Genomic DNA, 18,844 nt, shown 5'->3' with positions numbered 1-18,844 from the left:
ATATTCAGGTGATCTCTTGAAATGTTGTTGACAGCCTTAAGCAGAGGAGGCAATCACAGAGTAAGACAGACAAAAATAATGTCAATGTTTAGGGAAGATATGCCTGTCAAAATATGGAACACCGAATTATAAAAACCAGATTTTATAATAAAGTTATTTGGCTTTTAAAGTGATTACAGTTTAGACATCCTCTCTGCTAATTCAGTCTGCATCACCACAGAACATTTTGACTTAGAGGCTGCACACCACATATCAACCCAAGGAAAGCTGAATGAAATAACATGACTAAAGCTTTGTGCTTGGCATAGTTCTCATACGAATGCTTCAAGTACAGGAGCCAGCTGAGGGAAGATCCTATTTCTATTCAGGTTCCATTTTCCCCTAAATCAAGCAGAGTTCTTTGCAAGCAACGTCATCAGCCTATAAAGTTCTGAATGTGGGAGCTGCATGAAATGTATTATATATGCAATGTTATATAAATATGTATGCATAGAATATCTCTCCTCAGTGGTGCCATTCTTCTTTCAAAATGACCCAATATAGTTCTGTCAGAAAAAAACCAATCATTCATATCTACATACTCCACAAGAACAATATTGCCACCAGTGTAGAAACCAGTGTCACCATTGACCCTTGAGATGGATCTGGGTACTGGATCATATGCTTTTTCCTGTGCTGTTTGTGGGCTGGGACAGAATGTTCTGTCTGCATTCTCACTGAGAGTTTGGCTGACTATGAAGGCATGAAGTGCAGAGTTTAATAGTCCAGCTGAAACATTTCTATGAGACCCCAGCTCCATTTCCCACCATTACCGGTGTTTCTGGACTGTAATGCAGTGTCAACAGCGTCTAGAGAGATTGATTAGAAAGCAGCGGGTGTTTGAGCTGAACAGCCCTAGAGAAAACTGAGGATGGTTAGCTGGCTACAGCTACAGCTTCACAGTACTGCAATTCAGCTTTCCAGTCACAGTCAAAAGTTCCTCATTCTGTCTAGGCTGGAGTTAGTTTTCCATAAATGCTGTTTTTTGGATTTGTGGTTGAAAACCAGTCTTGGTAACACAGTGGTGCTTTGACTAGTGTTGAGCAGGGCTTGCACACACCAAGGCCTTTTCTGCTTCCCACCCTGCCCCACCAGTGAGCAGGCTGGAGGTACACAAGGAGTTTGGAAGGCACACAGACAAATCAGCTGAACCTGAACGACTGCAGGGACACCCCATAAAATATGGCATCATGCTAAGTTTTAAGGAAGAGGAGCTGTTTTAAGGAAAAGAGAAGACACTCCCAAGATGGAAGGTCTGTTTTGACCCGAGCCACTAGGAGTGAAGTCAGGAGAACTGAGCAGTAACTAGGGGAAGAGAAGGATCCAGAGGAGGGCTACAAAGCTGGCGAAGGCTCTGGAGCACAAGTCCTGAGAGGATTAGCTGAGCGACCTGGGGTTGTCTAGACTGAAGAAAAGAACTCTCAGGGATGACCTTGGCTGTAGCCAGGTGGGAGTTGGCCACTTCCCCCCAGCAACAGGATGAGACCACATAGTCTAAAGCTGAGGCAGCGAAGGTTTAAGTTGAACATTAGGAAGAATTTCTTTGCAGAAAGAGGGATAAGACATGGGAATGGGCTGCCCAGGGAGGTGGTGGAGGGCTGGATGTGACACTCAGTGCCATTGTCTAGTTGACATGTCTAGTTGGTCACAGGTTGGACAAGATGATTTCAGAGGTCTGTTCCAGCCTGTTTGGTTCTTTGATAGGTAATTCCGGCAGTGGGCGACTGCAACCACCAACTCTTGGACCAAAATGGACCCGACTCAATTGCAGGGAAGAACTGCACCGGCAGACTAAGCAGAATGAGAAGCAAGACATACAACCAGCAAGCAGGGCTTTGGCTACGGATAGACAAGCTATGCAATTCGCCACGAATGAACGCCAATGGCTTTGTTCGCTGAGGTGCACAAGCACTGTAAAGTTCTGACGATCGGGCCGCGGCCTGCAGCGGTCCCGGGGCCGGCACGGCGGGCCCGGCACGGCCTCTCCCGTTGCCATGGCGGCCGCCCCGGCGGCGCTGGCCCCGCCCCGCCCGGCCTTGGCCACCGCCTCCACAAGATGGCGGACGGCGGGGCAGCGCCCGCGCAGCCGGACGGGGATGTACCCGCGCCTCCTGCCGCCCGCAGGGATCGGCAGCCCCGGAGCAGCGGCCGCCCGCCCAGCGCCCGAGATTTGCAGGTGAGAGGGCGGATGTGCCACCCCGCTCCCGGGGCGGGGCGGGGTCGGGCCGGGCGGAGCGCAGCGCAGCGCAGCGTCCCCTCAGGGCCGGCCCGAGGGAAGGCCTGGGGCGGCCCCGAGGGGAGCGGGCCGTGCGCGGGACCCCCGCCGGGGCTGCCCCGACGTGATCTCTGAACCCAGTCCGCTTTTCTTCCGTCAGCTCCCACGCCCCTTTGGGGCTGAGAAGGGGAGGATGCCTCTGGAAGAGCACTAGGCCCTTTAGGAAACGGTGTGTGCTCAGTTCTACAGGGAACGGGAAGGGCTCTCCCGACACTTCACTAGTTGGGTTTTAACTGTCCTTGAAGTTACTGAGGTGCCATTACATTTCCTGATTATCTGATAGGAATGTCTTATCCCGCATGAAAATGTCAGTCTCTGCAGATGTGGTGTAAGACTAAGGGCAAGATCTTTTCCCAGGTGCATGTGGGAAAAGTGGAGTGTGATCACAAATGTAATTCAGCATTGGTACTTAAACGTTTAATTACAAACCCTTTTAGCAGTATTCCTTTTTTTTTTTTTTTTTGCATGTGATTTGACACTTTATGAAGGTTCAAAATCTTTTAGCAAGAAATTGATTGGAAAACAGGTGAAACTTAGTAACCGAAACTGCCCCTGTTCTATTTAATTACACATAATTGACAGAGAAAGATGGGAATAGTTTTTTTTCTTAATTACCATTTGGAATTTTCATAGGTTCCTCTTAAGATTAATTTTGCTGCAATCATAGGATGCTTTGAGTTGGAAAGGATCTCAAAGATCATATCGTTCCAGCTCCTGTGCCATGGGCAGGGACACCTTTCGCTAGACCAGGTTGCTCAGAGCTCCATCCAACCTGGCCTTCAACACTCCCAGGGATGAGGCATCCACAACTTCTCTGGGAAATCTTTTCTGATGCCTCACTACCCTCTCAGTAAAGAATTTCTTCTAATATCTAATCTAAATCTCTCGTCTTGTAGTTTAAAACCATTCTGCCTTGTCGTATCACTATGTGCCCATGTAAAAAGTTGCTCTCCTGCTTTTTTTCCTAAGCCCCCTTTAGGTACAGAAAGGCCCCAGTGAGATCTCTCTGGAGTGTTACTGTTGTGTTATTCTATGGGATCGCTATTTTGTTGCTACAAAATGTAACAGTAACAAAGTCTGTATTACAACTTCATAAGGTTCGTAAGGTTTCAGTCAGCTGAAGCAGACTGGCATTTTGTCTAGATACTTACTGATAAAGTGTAAAACCCCAAGAAAGTACCCTCCTGGGTCTGTACTTGATTTGTGGTACCACGATATGAGTCGGTGCATGAGGAAAGCGCAGAAACCTGGCCATGCCCTTCCATGCTCCCTCAGCATCCCTCAGTCCTTGGATTATGGATGGTACAGGGTATGTTGTCTATGACTTACCATCAGCTTTGCATATCTGAAAGGTATTTTCTTCTATCCTCAGATGGAATAGAGGTCTTCAGCAGATGTTTTTGGACTCTCTTTTCTCAATTTAATTTTCTTAATGGATATAATTCTTCATATTTATTTTTTCCCTGCAGAAAATACCTCATAATATTATAAAAACAACAAAAAATAATATGGGATTAATGTCCTGTGTTTGTAGCAGTGTGTTTTCAAGGACAGATGATGTTTCGTATTATTTTAATGTGTATCCCCTCTGCATAAAAATGTAATGAAATTGTAGCCTAGTACCTTTTCTGGTGTATATTATAAAATAGTAATGTTAATCACATAGTGTGAGCAGAGTGGCTTGGGGACAAAACTGAGGATGATTTGACAAAATAGAGTCTTATTCAGGGCAAAAGAAAGGTTGCTGAAGTGACATTGCAGTCCCTTACATACATTTCTAAGAATGAGTTTGCCAGTGATATGGCAGCATTTTGGGAATCTTTGGGAAAATGTTGTTGGAGTTTGTGTAAGTTTTTGTGGACTGATGCCTTGAATTCAAGCCCAGCAAGGCTGAATTTGTTCTTTATCCCAGTACAAGCTTATTTGAATTATATTTTTTACATTTCTATGTAAAATGTTTTTAAAGTTTATTTCCTTCTATCAGAAGGTTGGATTGCTGCTTTATTTCAATTTGCTACCATGAATGAGCTGATGCTTAATATCTCTTTGTGTATTTACTCTCGTGACTGGCTCTAATATAGATTTTATGTAGCTGGTGAAGCAGTGGAAATTAAAGGATAGCAGAGTGCAAGTTCTAAGTCATAATGGCATTTAATCATTATGTAGTTTGGTTTTTTTCATAAAGCACAAGGGAAGTTGAATTTTAGTTTGAGTTCCTCGTGTTGATACTTCTACTTTTCTGGAGAGATGGATTTCACATTAATTTTTGCCTTATTTCTACTCTATATGTAGTTCTTGAGTTACAGACTTACAAAAAAGAGTTTTGTTTCCTGCAGCTGGCCTTGGCAGAGTTATATGAAGATGAAGCTAAAAGACAGTCATTGTGTTCTGACAAGCCAACAGCTACAAAGATCAGTAACCCAAAGGTATCACAGAGGTAAGATGTGGGGTTTCTTTTAGAAATGCGTGGATAGGTGTCTTATTAGCTCACAAAACTTTGTCATTCCTGCTTGATCCCTCCTTGTATTAAAAGCAATCTACAGCAATTTGTAATCCAAAATTGTGAATACCTGCAATAATGCATTGTCTGTCTTCTCAGAATGCTTTTAAAATTTATTTAGGAGCCTTTTTACCAATTGGTATTCCAGGTATTCCAAAAGACTTTAAACCCATTTCATGTGAGATGCTATAAGCAAAATTCTGCATTGCTCTTTTTTTACACAGACATAATTTGGGAATTTGCTGTATCAGAAAATTACTGCAGTTCTTTGTTTCTTCAAAATTCAGTAAACTAGCAGCTTGTGTGAAACTTAGGAAGTGAACTGCTTTCAGTGTTGTATTTATGGCAGTGCCTGATGAGACAAATAGTGATTCTAAAAATTATTAGTAGGTTCCTGTGGGGTGACAGAAATAATAAGGGCTTCTTAATGAATTTGCCTGCTTTGGGCAGGTGGAAAGATAAATGCATATCTATATTTCAGTCCAGCTTTTCCTAAAACACTGCTAAACTGCAGTGTTTGCAGTTCACATAACATTTGAAGATTCAGCATAGTCTTGGATGTTTTTTATAAAAGTATCTTGCCAGTTTTTAATTAATTAAAAAATAATTTAAAGAAGAGAAATATTTATACAACTACTGACAGTGATGCCATAGCAAGTCTTGTGCGTGGCTTGTTTGTGAATCGCTGCTGCCAGTTTGGATCTCTGTCTTAAAGGAGGTCAAGCAACAGAAAGGATTTTAGTTACCTGTTATGCTTCAAATTCACTGCAAATGCAGAAATCTCTTCAGGAAGAGAGACTTTAGCAGAGTATGGGACACTTGGAAGTATAGGGGTTTTGAGGCTTTTTTTGTTTCTTTTGGTGAACCCACCTAAGCTGACTTACCAGCTACATAGCACTAAGTTTACAAACAGATAAAGCAAACAGTTCCATTTACCAATACATCTCGTGAAGTTATAACTTCTCACTCCCAAGCAAAGGAGAAGCTGCAGTACTGTATCTCAAATATTTCAGTGTGACAGCTGGCAAATACTTGTTATTTGTTGGCATTCATACTGGAATCCATGTGAGAAGGAAGAGATGAATTAGTAGACTTCAGTTTGCTCTCAGATGAGAGCAGTGCATTAATTGCATGGAAGCAGTGATGCTCTTCTATGCTAGAAAAAAATAATTCAGTTGGAATAGACTTATAGTGACCATCCAGTGCAACTATTTATGCAAAATGACTCTGCCATATGTGTGCTCTTTTCTTGTTCACTGAGAAGCATTCATGGCTGTGTGCTTCAGCAAAGCAAACCCAAAAACCTAAGCAACCAAACAAAACCCCCCAAACCAGAAAACACTTCTCAATATTCTTAGATTTTGAATAAGAAGTAGTTTCAGAAGTTAGATATGAAGTTTATGTGCCAGTCATCTTCAAATGTTTTCTTTTATTCTCTTGGCAGTCTTAAGCTGGATTCTCTTAAAAGGTTGAGAAAACCAGAGAGAAGCATGAGCGATGACAAAGAAAACCAAAGGTATTTTTAAAACAAAACAAAACAAAAAAAAATTTAACATTTGTGAAAGTAATTGGGGTTTGTGTCACATTCACACTTTGCTCACTTGTGTTATTTCAAAATGCGTGTGAGCTAGGTCTGTCCTGCAAAGAGCTAGGGGACTTATTAGAGTGTTAGCTGTACACTGTTGTTGTAAAATTATGTTTAGCAGAATGTGGCTGGAGTGATGTTGGACCTGTAGGTGCCTTAACCTGTATGGTCGTAAAGGTTGTAACTTTCACTTGTACTCAAAACAAGTAAGTTACAAGTGTAACTTACACTTGTACTTGTCTTTCTGAATATCCTGAATTGTTCTGTGTGCCTATTGCTCAAATATTTGAGTACTTCCTTTCTTTCCTGAATACAAATTCTGATAAGAATTCCTGTTTCATATCCTTACCACTATCATTCTTTTTAATCTAATAATTAGAGATTTTCCATATAAATGGTAGTTGGGGTAATAAACACAGGAGATGTACAAAGGAGACATGTTACTCAGGGATTGACAATTATGTGGCATTATAAAAACAGTATCATTGTACAGTACCCTCATGCCCAATACTCTCTTCTGGTAATAGTAAAATATGATGGAATCAACACATTGTGAAGGCATTGGTCTGAGAGACAGTTTCACATGGATTAATTGATTTGCCTTACCCCAAGTAGTTAAGTGTAAAAGTTGGGGAAAGTGGAAAGCAGTTATTTGTTATTAAGGCTTCCTGTAATCAAAGGCAAAACAATCAGGTTTGCCAGATTTTGATTTATATACAGATTTGTTTACAGCATCTATTCCAATAGTGTTTAGAGATTGTAGTGCCTTTCTCAAGATAATTCTCGAGGAATATCTAGATCTTCATCATCAAACAGATACAGTTTTAAACAGAATTATTTGTAGTTTACATTTTGTCTTCAAGAGCTAGTAATGGTGCTGTGAAGGAAAAAAAAAGCGCAGATTAGCTTTCACAACACTTTCTGCAGGTTTTAAAATGCCTTGAAAGGTTAGTTATATTTATTTTTAAATTTCCATTTCTGATACTGTTGGGAATGAAAGTATGCTAGATCCTTAAATTAAAAAAATTAATTGTGGCACTGTTCAGGTTTTCCAACAGTTTTATACTTGTTCTGCTAAGGTGGTGTTAGCTGTGAATTTATATTCTATCTAATCCGGGCATGGGACACCCCTGAGGAAATCAGACTTTCTGGGAGTAGGTGACAGCCACATAAGATGCCCAGCTCCATCAGGACTATGTTCACTTAAAACTTATGGCCTTGCCCTCTGATCCTTGGGATCTGTTCTAGAAGGCACCTTGGCCCTTTGTTAGTCAAATGTCTTTAGTATAGTGCTGCTTGGATTATTGAGAAGGTTGGAACCAAGTGAAGCATTTATCAGAATGAAAAGGATTTGTGCCAAATTTGCCTCTTTGTTAATATTTTTTCTTTTGATGAAAAGAGAAAAATTGTGCTTGTTATTTAAAGCATTGTTGCTTATTTGCATTACTATTCTAAAGATTTTATTCAGGTGACTCAGAATATAGAGGATTACAGATTTCTGGGGCTTCTAATAACCCAAGTAAAATTGTTGCTGAGCTCTTCAAGGAAGCAAAAGAACATGGGGCTGTCCCATTAGATGAAGCCTCGAGAGCATCTGGTGATTTCAGTAAAGCCAAGGTAAAAGTTAAGAAATGTGTTGATCTCTCTTTACATTTGTGTCTCTGAAATTCATCAAATCACAGGAGAGCAAGTGCTTCTTTCTGTGATTTACAAATAGCAGATTTGCTCAAAGCAGTTCTATATTGTCTGTTTTCAAACAGCTTGCTCTAGAAAATAAAGGACCACACAATTTCACAGGAAATCATTAGAAATCATAATGAACTGGAATTATATGCTTTGGTTTTAATTACAATTGATTAAATAAGAAACCAGACTAAAATTGCATCCCAAATCTTACCTACAAAATTGCTCCTAGAGGGTTATAGAGAGTTCAGTGTCCAGATGCAGGATAAGGACAAGGTATCCATAGAGGGACCAGTGCTATTCAATGTCTTTATCACTAACAAAGACAGTGGAGTCAAGTGCACTCTCAGCAAGTCTGCAGGTGACACCAGGCTGAGTGTTGCAGTTGACATGCCTGAGGTCTTGGATGCCATCCAGAGGGATGTGGACAAGCTTAAGAAATGGACTCATGGGAACGTCATGAGGTCAACAATGCCAGATGCAGGATTCTGCATCTGCATCAGGGCAACCCTCAGTATCAGCACAGGCTGGAGGTTGAAAGGATCAAGAGCAATTCTGGGGAAGGACATAGGGGTAGTGGTGGATGAAAAGCTGAACATGACCCAGCAATGTGCACTCACAGCCCAGAAAGCCAAACGTGTCCTGGGCTGCATCACAAGAAGCACGGGCACCAGGGTGAGGAAGGAGATGCTGTCCCTCTACTCCACTCTGGTGAGAGTACCAGAGAGATTCATCCAGCTCTGGGGTCCACAGCACAGGAAGGACATGAACCTGTTAGAGCGAGTCCAGAGGAAAGCAACGAAAATAATCAGAGGAATGGAGCATTTCTCCTGTGAGGAAAGGTTGAGAGAGTTGGGATTGTTCAGCCTGGAGAAGACAAGGCTCTGGGAAGACCTTATTACTGCCTTCCAATACTTAAAGGCAGCCTATAAGAAAGATGGGGATAGACTTTTTGGCAGGCCCTGTTTTGGTAGGAAAAAGGGTAAAGGTTTTAAACTAAAAGAGGGTAGATTCACACTAGGTATAAGAGAGACCTTTTTTGCAATAAGTATGGTAAGACACTGGAACAGGTTGCTCAGGGAGGTAGTGCATGCTCCATTCCTGGAAACATTCAAGTTTGTGACCTTTAAAGGTCACTTCCAACCTTGAAGTATTCTATGATTATGTTTGAAAAGGTGTACAGAACAGAAGCTGAAATGTGTCACACAGCTTTCTAAGTCTGACTGCGGCTGCTAGATATAATTTTCCACTTAGAAAATACATGATAGAACAGCACTTGCTTTTTATCTCAGAAGCAAGCTTGTGGATGACTTTTTTTTCCTCCTTTTCTTTTTCTGCTCCTAGGTAAGAATTTTGATTAACTGTTTCAGATAATTATTTTATAAGCTTTTCTTTGTATTTTTTTCAGTCATTTTCTGGTGGTGGATACAGACTGGGTGACTCATCACAAAAGCACTCTGAATACATATATGGAGAAAATCAGGATGTAAGTAAAATTCATTGCAGAAAACAGAACCTCCAACACAGGCCTGCTTAATCATGTTTACAGCTTGAAATGCCAGAATTACTGTAACTATGTTTATGAAGTGAAAATAATATCTAAATATTAGCTATGTGTTCAGTAGAAATTGTTGAAGTTTCTGAAGAGATGTTTATTGGATACCTCTAAGGCCTCCATTATGGAACTGTCAGATGTAAATTACTTTGGAATTCTTAGCACACCTCCTTTTCAGTTACTTTGCACCATGTGTTGTCCTGGATTCTCTTAGCTGTGCTAACATTTTGATGCTTTTAGGAATTGATTCTTGTTGTGGCTTGCAAAGCAGCCCATCTCAAACTGGAGAGCATGGATGTGTTCTAGGGAAGGGGAAGCAACAGGCTTGAGGCCTTTCTTTCTTATCACTTAAAAAGCAGGATGTGAAGGAGAGGGTGAGGAGAAAAGAAATTCTCTGCACTTTGCTATTTTTGTGAATGGCTAAAGCAAATTTTCAGCTTGTCAAGAAACAACTACTAAGGCCAAAGGGTGTCGTCCTGGCTAGGGGGTGCTGTTGTGCCACACAAGGAACCTTCTGGTCTCCAGCAATCCTTCTACTCCAAGTAACAGCCAGCTGTACCTAGCCGGAGTCTTTCTGGAGTGGGCTTTGCATAATTGGGAACATAAAAAGTTTTCTAATACTGGCTGGGGAAGCCTAGTTTTGCTGGATGGCAAAGTGCTTAGAAGGAAGAGAAGGATGCAGGTTTTGAACCTGGAAGGCCCTGGCTGGACCTTTCATGTAGGATATAGCAAAATAAGAAGGGAGCAAAGGAGGCTGGTTTCCAGGATTCTTAGCTTTTGAGCTGAATGGAGCTACTTGCAGCTTTGTTGGAGCTCATCATGTAATAATCTGAGGAAAATGTAAATTTTGCTGTAACTGATGTATCAGCAGTAATTTGTAATTTTATGGGTCTATTTCTTAATTTCTCAGTAAAAATGTTCACTGCTTTTGGAAATAATTGGAACACTATGAAGATCACTACACCCTCACTGTATCATACTTTATGTCATGGATAGCAGATTAAGAGATTCTTTTTCCCAAGGTAGGAGAATGGTCTAGAAGAAGATAGTAGTCTATAACTCTTGGGCTTTTTCAAAAATAATCTAACAATGACAGTTACAATGCAAGGTATTGTTCCTGTTTTGTCATTTGCCTTCTTGTTTGTGGTCTTGTACAAAATTTTTTTAGTGTAGATCAAAATTTCTATAACTAGTCTGTATGAAATTGTGCTGCCTTTTTTGTCTTTCTTTACTTTTTTTTAACTTATTCTACTTCATAGGTTCAAATTTTGCTGAAACTGTGGAGGAATGGGTTCAGTTTAGATGATGGCGAGTTGAGATCCTATTCAGATCCAACAAATGCTCAGTTTCTTGAGTCAGTTAAAAGAGGGTAAGTTAAAATGACAACTTTTTTGAGGTATGTCTTTGAAGTGAAGTGAGAAAAAATCCTTTCTCCACACACTTATCAAAAGCTCCAGATTTCTTCTTTGCCTGAACCCATAAAATAGAGTCTGTATTATCCACCAGATGCATAGCGCACTTAAAAGTTTGCAGTGCTTTAGTTCTTTTGGTGGTTTAACTCTGAACGGTACTTGCTTCAACAGCTTTTATTTTTACGATTTTTTCCTAGCTCATTCTATGAGTCAGCTGTCGATATATTATAGGTTTGGACTGTTAGTTCACTGACCTTTTTTTTTCTTCTTTCAGGATGGAATCAATTAATAAAAAAATTGAATGTGACTTTCAAAGTATGCATAATATTAGTATTGACTCCTACTGTGTATGTCCTGCTGCAATTTCACAGTTCAGAATGTAATTGAAAGTGTAATTATTATAATGTATTATTTTTGTAATTCAGGGAAATTCCTTTGGAGCTGCAGCGACTTGTTCATGGTGGCCAGGTAAATTTGGATATGGAAGATCACCAAGAACAGGAATATGTGAAGCCTAGACTGCGATTCAAAGCTTTCAGTGGCGAAGGGCAGAAGCTTGGAAGGTGAAAAAAGCTAGATCTGTTCTGTGCTCTGTATTCATATGCTGTTTCATTCCTGTGACTGAAAATTTCAGACTACTTTGTCATGGTTCCATTAGTAACATCTGGTTTGGTTTTTTCCAATCCTATAGCCTTACACCTGAAATAGTCAGCACACCTTCTTCCCCGGAGGAGGAGGAGAAATCCATTCTTAATGCACCTGTTCTGATTGATGATTCCATGCCAGCAACTAAAATTCAAATTAGATTAGCAGATGGAAGCCGGTTAATACAAAGATTTAATCAAACACACAGGTAAATTGATTCTGCATCAATGCAGGTAACAGTAACTATTTCAATAAGTTTGTGTTTTGTCGTTAAATTAGTCTCAGCAAGACATCAAAAAGGGGGAAATACCAGCCTTGCTGAAATGTATGGTTCTGTGTCACTTTCATTACATGGATATATGATGAACTGACTGTCAAAAATACTGGTTTTGGAAACATACAATATATTTGATAACTGCAACTTCTGTTCGAACTTTTGTAACCAGTGATGTCCTTTGTTTTTTAAGGACATAGTACAAGCCATAATTGTTCCCAGGACGACTGAAATCTGGATAGCCCCACTATGTAGTCATCCCAGCCCTGGCCCCTCCTTGGGAGGACCAGGTGGATTACTTGAGAAACACTATGAAAGTGCTTTATTGCAAAGTGTGGAGTATAGTCTCAATTGGAATGTACTCCACTCTATGGGCAGAGAAATCCTGTGGCCCATAATCAAGAATTCCAGCTTTCTACCTTGTTATACTTAAGGTTGTGACAAAACATGGCACAGGCTGTAAGTGTAGACTGGAGCCCGTATGCAGAAGGGTATATAGACACCTCATGCTCATTTGCAATTCCAGCATGTGGGTTGGACATAATACTGAGAGCTAGCTTCTGTTTTGGATGGTCATCTCCTAAAAATTGTCAGTGTGTGAACTTGATGGAGGTTTTAGATTTGTTAGTAGCTTTGCTGATTAGAGCTTGGCACCAGTTTTATTGATGTTGGGGCAGTGCCACAAACAGTGTTGGCCAACCCCATGAGGTTATGTTAGTGCAAGGTTCTGCAAAGCTCTGCTCTCCACTGCTGAGAGATCTTTGGGCAGAGAACAGAGATTTGGGCAGCAGTTCCACCCATGCTTTAGTATTGTTAAAGCCAGCCTTAATTTGAAATCTGCACAATTGTGCTAGAACATGGCTGCAGCTTGAATCCTGACTTGGAGATGGTGTTAGCATGGACCCAATTCCATGTTAATATTGTTACATGGAGAGCTCATCTGTTTCCTTTTTTCCTCCTCAGAATAAGGACAAAGTGTAGCTTTCTTTATCTGACCGTATACACAGGCCACAGTGAGGAAATTTTAGCTGAGATACCAATAGGGAGGAAGATACAGAAGTATTTTTTGGTAGTTTAGACCTGATAATATATGCTGAGAGTGCAGGCCCAGATCCTTTCTTCACAGCATCTGCTGAGAAGTGACTGAGACAAACCATGGGGCTTATTGGGAGCCTCTGTGGCTGAGTTGTGTGTTCTTCTGTTTGCATGGAAGGGTAGAAGTGATAAACTTGCCAGTAACATCTGTAACAACCTAGATTGTGTTGACAGGAACTTGTTTAATTAACTTTTTCTTGACTGTGAATCTTTATGGTTATCTTTAGCAGCTGATTTTGATTATATATATATCAAAGTGCATTATTTATGTCAAAGGCCTTGAAGACTGATAGCACAAATCACTGCTTATTTGGCTACAGTAAATTTGCCAGCTTATTAATTGCAAAAGATCTTCACAGATTTATTCTCAGCTTAATGTCTTAGTAGAAAAACCACAAATTTCAGGATTTTATCTCTAAAATACTGTTTTTTATCCATGTCTTAAAAAATTAAATTATTCTTGTTATATTGTTTATTTGACTGTTTTATTAACTATTGTTCAGAAGTTCACTGCCAAGTGAAAATAGGGGAAAGCTCTTGCTATTGAGGTGCATTAATAATTCCTGTCTGCTTCCTCTTCACTGTGACTATATATTTTAAGATTCTTTCTTCTATTAATAATTTCATCTTTTTGGAATATACTAATTAATAATGAAACTTTTGACAGTGATTGAGGTTACTTGATTTCCTGTGTTAGGTATCAGTTTGCAATGTACTTCCATGTTAAAAATTTTGTTTCTGCTATTTGAGAAAACAAGCAACATTCACTATAATTTTTCAGGGGATTTTTTCAAGAACCAAAAAATTGTAAGTTACAATCATTAGTCATCTGCATCAAAGAGAAATCTGAAATCTAGAACTTACTTAGTGGTTTAGTCTGCTCTTAATGGTTTTATGTTCCCTGATTATGGTAATGTTCAGAGATGTATGTCAGACGGAATCATACAGAGTTTTCATGTCCATATCCTTTTCACAGGATTAAGCATATTCGAGATTTCATTATCCAGTCCCGTCCAGCTTTTGCAACAACGGATTTTGTTCTTGTGACTACCTTTCCAAATAAAGAGCTAACAGATGAAAGCCTGACACTACAGGAAGCAGATATACTTAACACTGTGATTCTTCAGCAATTAAAGTGATCTTGTGATTGTTGTACAACATAGGGACCCTGCTGTACTGTCATACAATATGTTTCCAACAGATAAAAAAAAGGAGATATCAGTGTGTTTTTATTTCCTCTTTTCCAGGGATCATATTTTTGGATTTCATGTCTTCCAGCTATAACATATCTAACTTTTTAATTTTAATTTCTCAATATTATTCAGGTTATTTTCAGTGTTAAAATTAAGGTTCTGTATGTTAATATGTTTCAAACCATATCTTATACTAAATGTGAAATGAGATAGGACTTTGTGACTCATTTTTTTTGAGGGGGTGGGGAAAAGAGCATTTTTCTGAAGGGGACAGTATCTTTCATAGAGTTGGTAAGATTTGCACTATGGAAATGTTCTATGCTGCATTGACAAACAGCCATTTGAAAACTTAGACTGTAGGTTATGTTTACCTTGCAAACTGTATTAAGGTGTTCTTTTTAATAGGTTTACAGATAATTAATGCCCTAATATAATTTTTGTACGTTCTATTTGTAGTGTTTCATGGTGTAGTATAATATTTATATTCTAGTTTTTATGTCATTTTCCTTGTATTGTTGCTCATATGAGTGAATCAGTTCAGGAGATGCAAACCTCAGCTGTTGCAGACTATAATAGAATGTTCTTATTTGTATTCTAGTTGTACTACTTGTGATGAAAATAAATATGAATTTTTTTCTTCTTGAAAGTTAAAGAAATGTGAGAGACCACTGTCATCTGGGAAAATTATGTGATTTAGAGGAGGCCTCTGGTCATTATGAATCTGAGTATGCAGTTGGACCCTGTGCAACAACATGATTCCTTACACAAACAGTTGCTTAACCCCAAACAAAAATACACTGAGGTGCACAAACACAGAACTGGTCTACTTTTGTGCATGCAAATGACAGCATAAACGTGTTAATTGGTCAGATATTATTGACCTGAATTTCAGTTGTTTATATTTGGAATTTTGGCCAAAGGTATTTTGTAGTATTCACTGGGGATTTGGTTGTACAGCTTTCACTGTGGTTGTTTGGAAGCTGTATAATTAAACCTCTTAATCTTTGAAATTACATATTTTAAAAAAAAAACTTCCCCCAACACTGCAGTAAGCAGGTAGGAGTCTTATGTTGGGGGAAACTGGCTGCTGTGCTTTAGTAGTATGTAGGTTTTTAGTATTTTTGGATTTATATCAGATGAGTGGATCACACTCTGAATGAGAATAGGTGGGCTGTATCTCTTGTACCAATATGTGTTAAAATTGCTGTTTTCCATGTTTCTTTTGTTCGGAAAATATCAGTACTTGTTTATTTATGTTTAGGTTATAATTGCTTAGTATATTCTTACATTTTTACCTCAAAATAGATATTTGACTGAGTAGATTTTAAACATGCAGTTGTATTTGAAATATTTTGTTTTGCAGTCTGAATATCTGCATGATTTTAATCATAATTCATTTCATGTGCTAAGTAATTAAAGTTTTATGTTTAAGATCGCAGACAAGACTTCTTGTGTTATTCCAAATTTACGTTTGACAGAGTGGTGATTGTGTTGTGTGCCAAATATTTAAGCCTAAACATAAAGGAATTGTCATGTACTGTGCATGTATTTTTTATCCCATATACTAACAATTCTCTATATAAATGCAAGGCCGAAGTTCGTGATATCAGTTTTGGGCAGTCTGTGGTTTGGGCATATTTCAGTTCAGGATACAGGTAAAGTTACATTGCTTATTTCTTCTGAAGCCCATTATTGATTAAGCAGTGATGTATGAAGAAAAGGGGTTAACTAAATTAAGTTTTTTCCCTCTTATGCCAAAACCTATAACTACATATTATCATAGTCTCTTTGTTTCAAATACCTTTTAAATTTTAGTGTTTAATGGCAGCTGAGAGTAACTGGGGAATCCCAGAAGTTAGCGATATTTTGTCAAGCACTAAGAAAATGTAGCAATGCTTAGGTTTAAATATTTCACGCTTCTCAGTACTTGAAAGCCCATGGGATCTTCCATCTCATCATTTTATGTCATAGCTTTTATTATATAAATTGTCACTTGTAGCTAACATCTTGGCATTTCTTGGCACAAAACTGTTCTTTGAGTGCAAACCTGTGTGGATATGCCATTAAGACTGGCTACAAGGGAGAAAGAACTTGATAAAGAATGATGATTTTTTTCTCACGGTAAGCGGCTAAGTTTGGGAGTTCCATTTAGTTTCCATTAAATACAGGTAATAGTCCTATTGCTTGCTCTTGTAGGCAGTCTGTGAAAGGCTCAGGCTTCACCTCTGCTTGACTTTCCTAGAAATCCTTTATCACACAAGAGCCAAATAATCAAAACCTGAATGTTTCCTTTAAAGAAAACTCCTCAGTAATAATTTATTCTGGATAAACACAGCCTTGTGAGTTTTTGGGTTTTGGTTTTTTCATCAGCAGTCCACTGAGATGTTTGCAAGCATTCTGCTTTAATTAAACTACTGGACACACTTGTATAATTAGCATATATTAGCAGTTATCTCATGCTGTTCTTGCTCTTCGGTGAAAATCTGCCCAATATTAAATGAGGCAAGGAAGAGCATACAAGTACTCTGAGGTGCTATTTGCTAGCTCCCTGTTTAGTTGCTTGCACTAAATTACAGCTCCCATGGTCTTTAAATTGTCTTACTCTGTGCAGGGAGAAGAGACAGATGCATCTTCCCCTTGCTCATGCTGCTTAAAGCTGGCAAGCCTCAGTGTAGGCACGTGCTGCTCTCTGGGCAGGTGAGACAGCAGCAAGAGTCTGGGGTAAATGCTGAATCAATGGCGTGCCAAAAGCTGTCAGATTCTGGTGTTTCTGTAGGATGGGTATGATTGGAATGGGTCCTGAAAACAATAAAAGTGGGGCTGCTTCTATTTAGCCTGGAAAGCACTGGCCCTGGAATGGGGTTAGGTGAAAACAGTGCAGCAGAACCATCTGCACCCATTTGAAGTTTACAGAATTGACTTTGTGACTGGGAGATGATTTTAATCCCTGTGCTTGTTATTAGTGACTTTGATCAAATTTGAGTTTATGGTGCTGATTCTGGTTCTTAACAACCTCTCTTTTGAGAGAGCCTTTCCATTGAGTCTTTGATCCTAAGTTAAATTTCTTATCTTAAAAAAGCTCAAAACAGGTAACTTACAAGGAAGAAAACAGGGATGAGATGATTTGAAGTGGGCAGTTACTTCACAAGGAGGAAAGCATAGCACTAATTAGAGGCTTGTACAAAGCTGGAAATTCAATTCAGGTATTCTCAAAGGGAAATTCAAACACAATTTTCAATAGCTGAACTACTGGAATTAAGCAGCCTTAAAAATCAACTTTTTTGTTGTTGTTTTTTTATTGTTTGTTTTGTTTGTTTGTTTAAATCTTATTATGCTGGCTTTCTGTAAGATTTGTTTTAATTAAACCAAATTTATTTAGGTTTGCTACTGATGTAAAATAAAGTAAAAAAATATGGCTTAGTTTTTGAAAAGCAACTTGCTTTGCCTAGTCATAATTAATAAATTCTGATGCATGTTTCATATTCAGTGGGCTGGAGATGTTATGTATATCACTGTATGTATCCAAAATTTCCATTACAAGCCTTCCAAAAAAAGTCTGCTGAATATCAAAGAACTCAGATACTAGAACTCAACTTCTTACACTTCTTAGTTGTAATTCTCCTTTAGGAAGGGTCTTGTTCTGCCCATAATCTAAGAGCTCCCTGGCAGTACATCTGAAGGTTAAAGCAAAGAAACTATGTTTAAAAACTTTTTCATCTAAAACTGAGAAATGAGGAGAGTTCTTTTCTGTTAACTGGGAGCTGTCTGCTCTGCAGTTAAATATATGATCTACAAATTATGTGGTTTAGCTCTTTTTCAGGGATATGAGAAGGCAGATTTGTTATTCCACACTGCATTAAGATAAATCAAGAGAGAAATTCTTAACTGTATTAAAATTAAATTTTTAAAAAATCCTTCAGGGAATTATTCTAGAAAAGCTACTGTTTTGCATTTATAAACCTTTTCCAGTCCAAATTAATTTGGTTAGCTCTTAGACCATTTAAATACTAAGCAAGAATTCACAAAGGGGAATAAGCATGAGTCATTTTTCTAATCTGATGTTTCTAGCTGAAGTTTGAATAGAAGGGATTGTTTAAACAGGGCCATGATATTGGCATTTGTTTCATAGAATTCATAGTGTCTTACTGGGGGCTGATATACGAATTTTGATTGTCTATTCTAGAAAAAGAAAAACCAAAACTATTTATAGTGTTTACTAGCTCTTAACACTACCAAAAAATTGCACTTTGAGGACAAAGTAAATTTTCTGAGTTCCAAATTAAATTTTCATTTTCGTGAACTTTTTTATGACAATAGCTTTCTACAGTGTTTTGCACCAACGGAAACCTCAGAACTTCAGTGCTTGCCTTGTGTAAACCACTGGCAAATTTCCATTTCAGTGCAAAGAATTAATTTCTGTTTATCTTATAAGTGTTCCTAATCAAATTACAGTAAGTCATCATTAATTAAATGTTCACAATGTAAATTTCCTTACAGTCTCTCATGACAATTTAGTCTATTTTAAACTAGATTTTGCCAACCAATACCTCAGCCTGAATGTGAAAGTGTAAGTAGTAGTTTTTTTGAA

General features: G+C 38.8%; 1 protein-coding gene across 1 annotated transcript; it reads left to right on the top strand.

Annotated features, from left to right (window-relative positions):
- Nucleotides 1-2,095: 2,095 nt before the first annotated feature.
- On the top strand, nt 2,096-15,673 carry UBXN2B (UBX domain protein 2B; the record flags this gene model as incomplete). Its single annotated transcript, XM_084218866.1, has 9 exons — nt 2,096-2,215; nt 4,651-4,751; nt 6,259-6,330; nt 7,857-8,016; nt 9,491-9,568; nt 10,897-11,006; nt 11,475-11,612; nt 11,741-11,902; nt 14,040-15,673. 9 exons carry the CDS (start codon nt 2,096-2,098, stop codon nt 14,200-14,202), a joined length of 1,104 nt encoding a protein of 367 aa, XP_084074992.1. The 3' UTR covers nt 14,203-15,673.
- Nucleotides 15,674-18,844: the final 3,171 nt, after the last annotated feature.

This window comes from Fringilla coelebs (genome assembly GCF_963513975.1).
Source record: "Fringilla coelebs genome assembly, chromosome: 1".
Taxonomy (NCBI): domain Eukaryota; kingdom Metazoa; phylum Chordata; class Aves; order Passeriformes; family Fringillidae; genus Fringilla; species Fringilla coelebs.
Note: the sequence above shows the minus strand (reverse complement) of the source record. Positions and strands in the feature narration are given on the sequence as shown.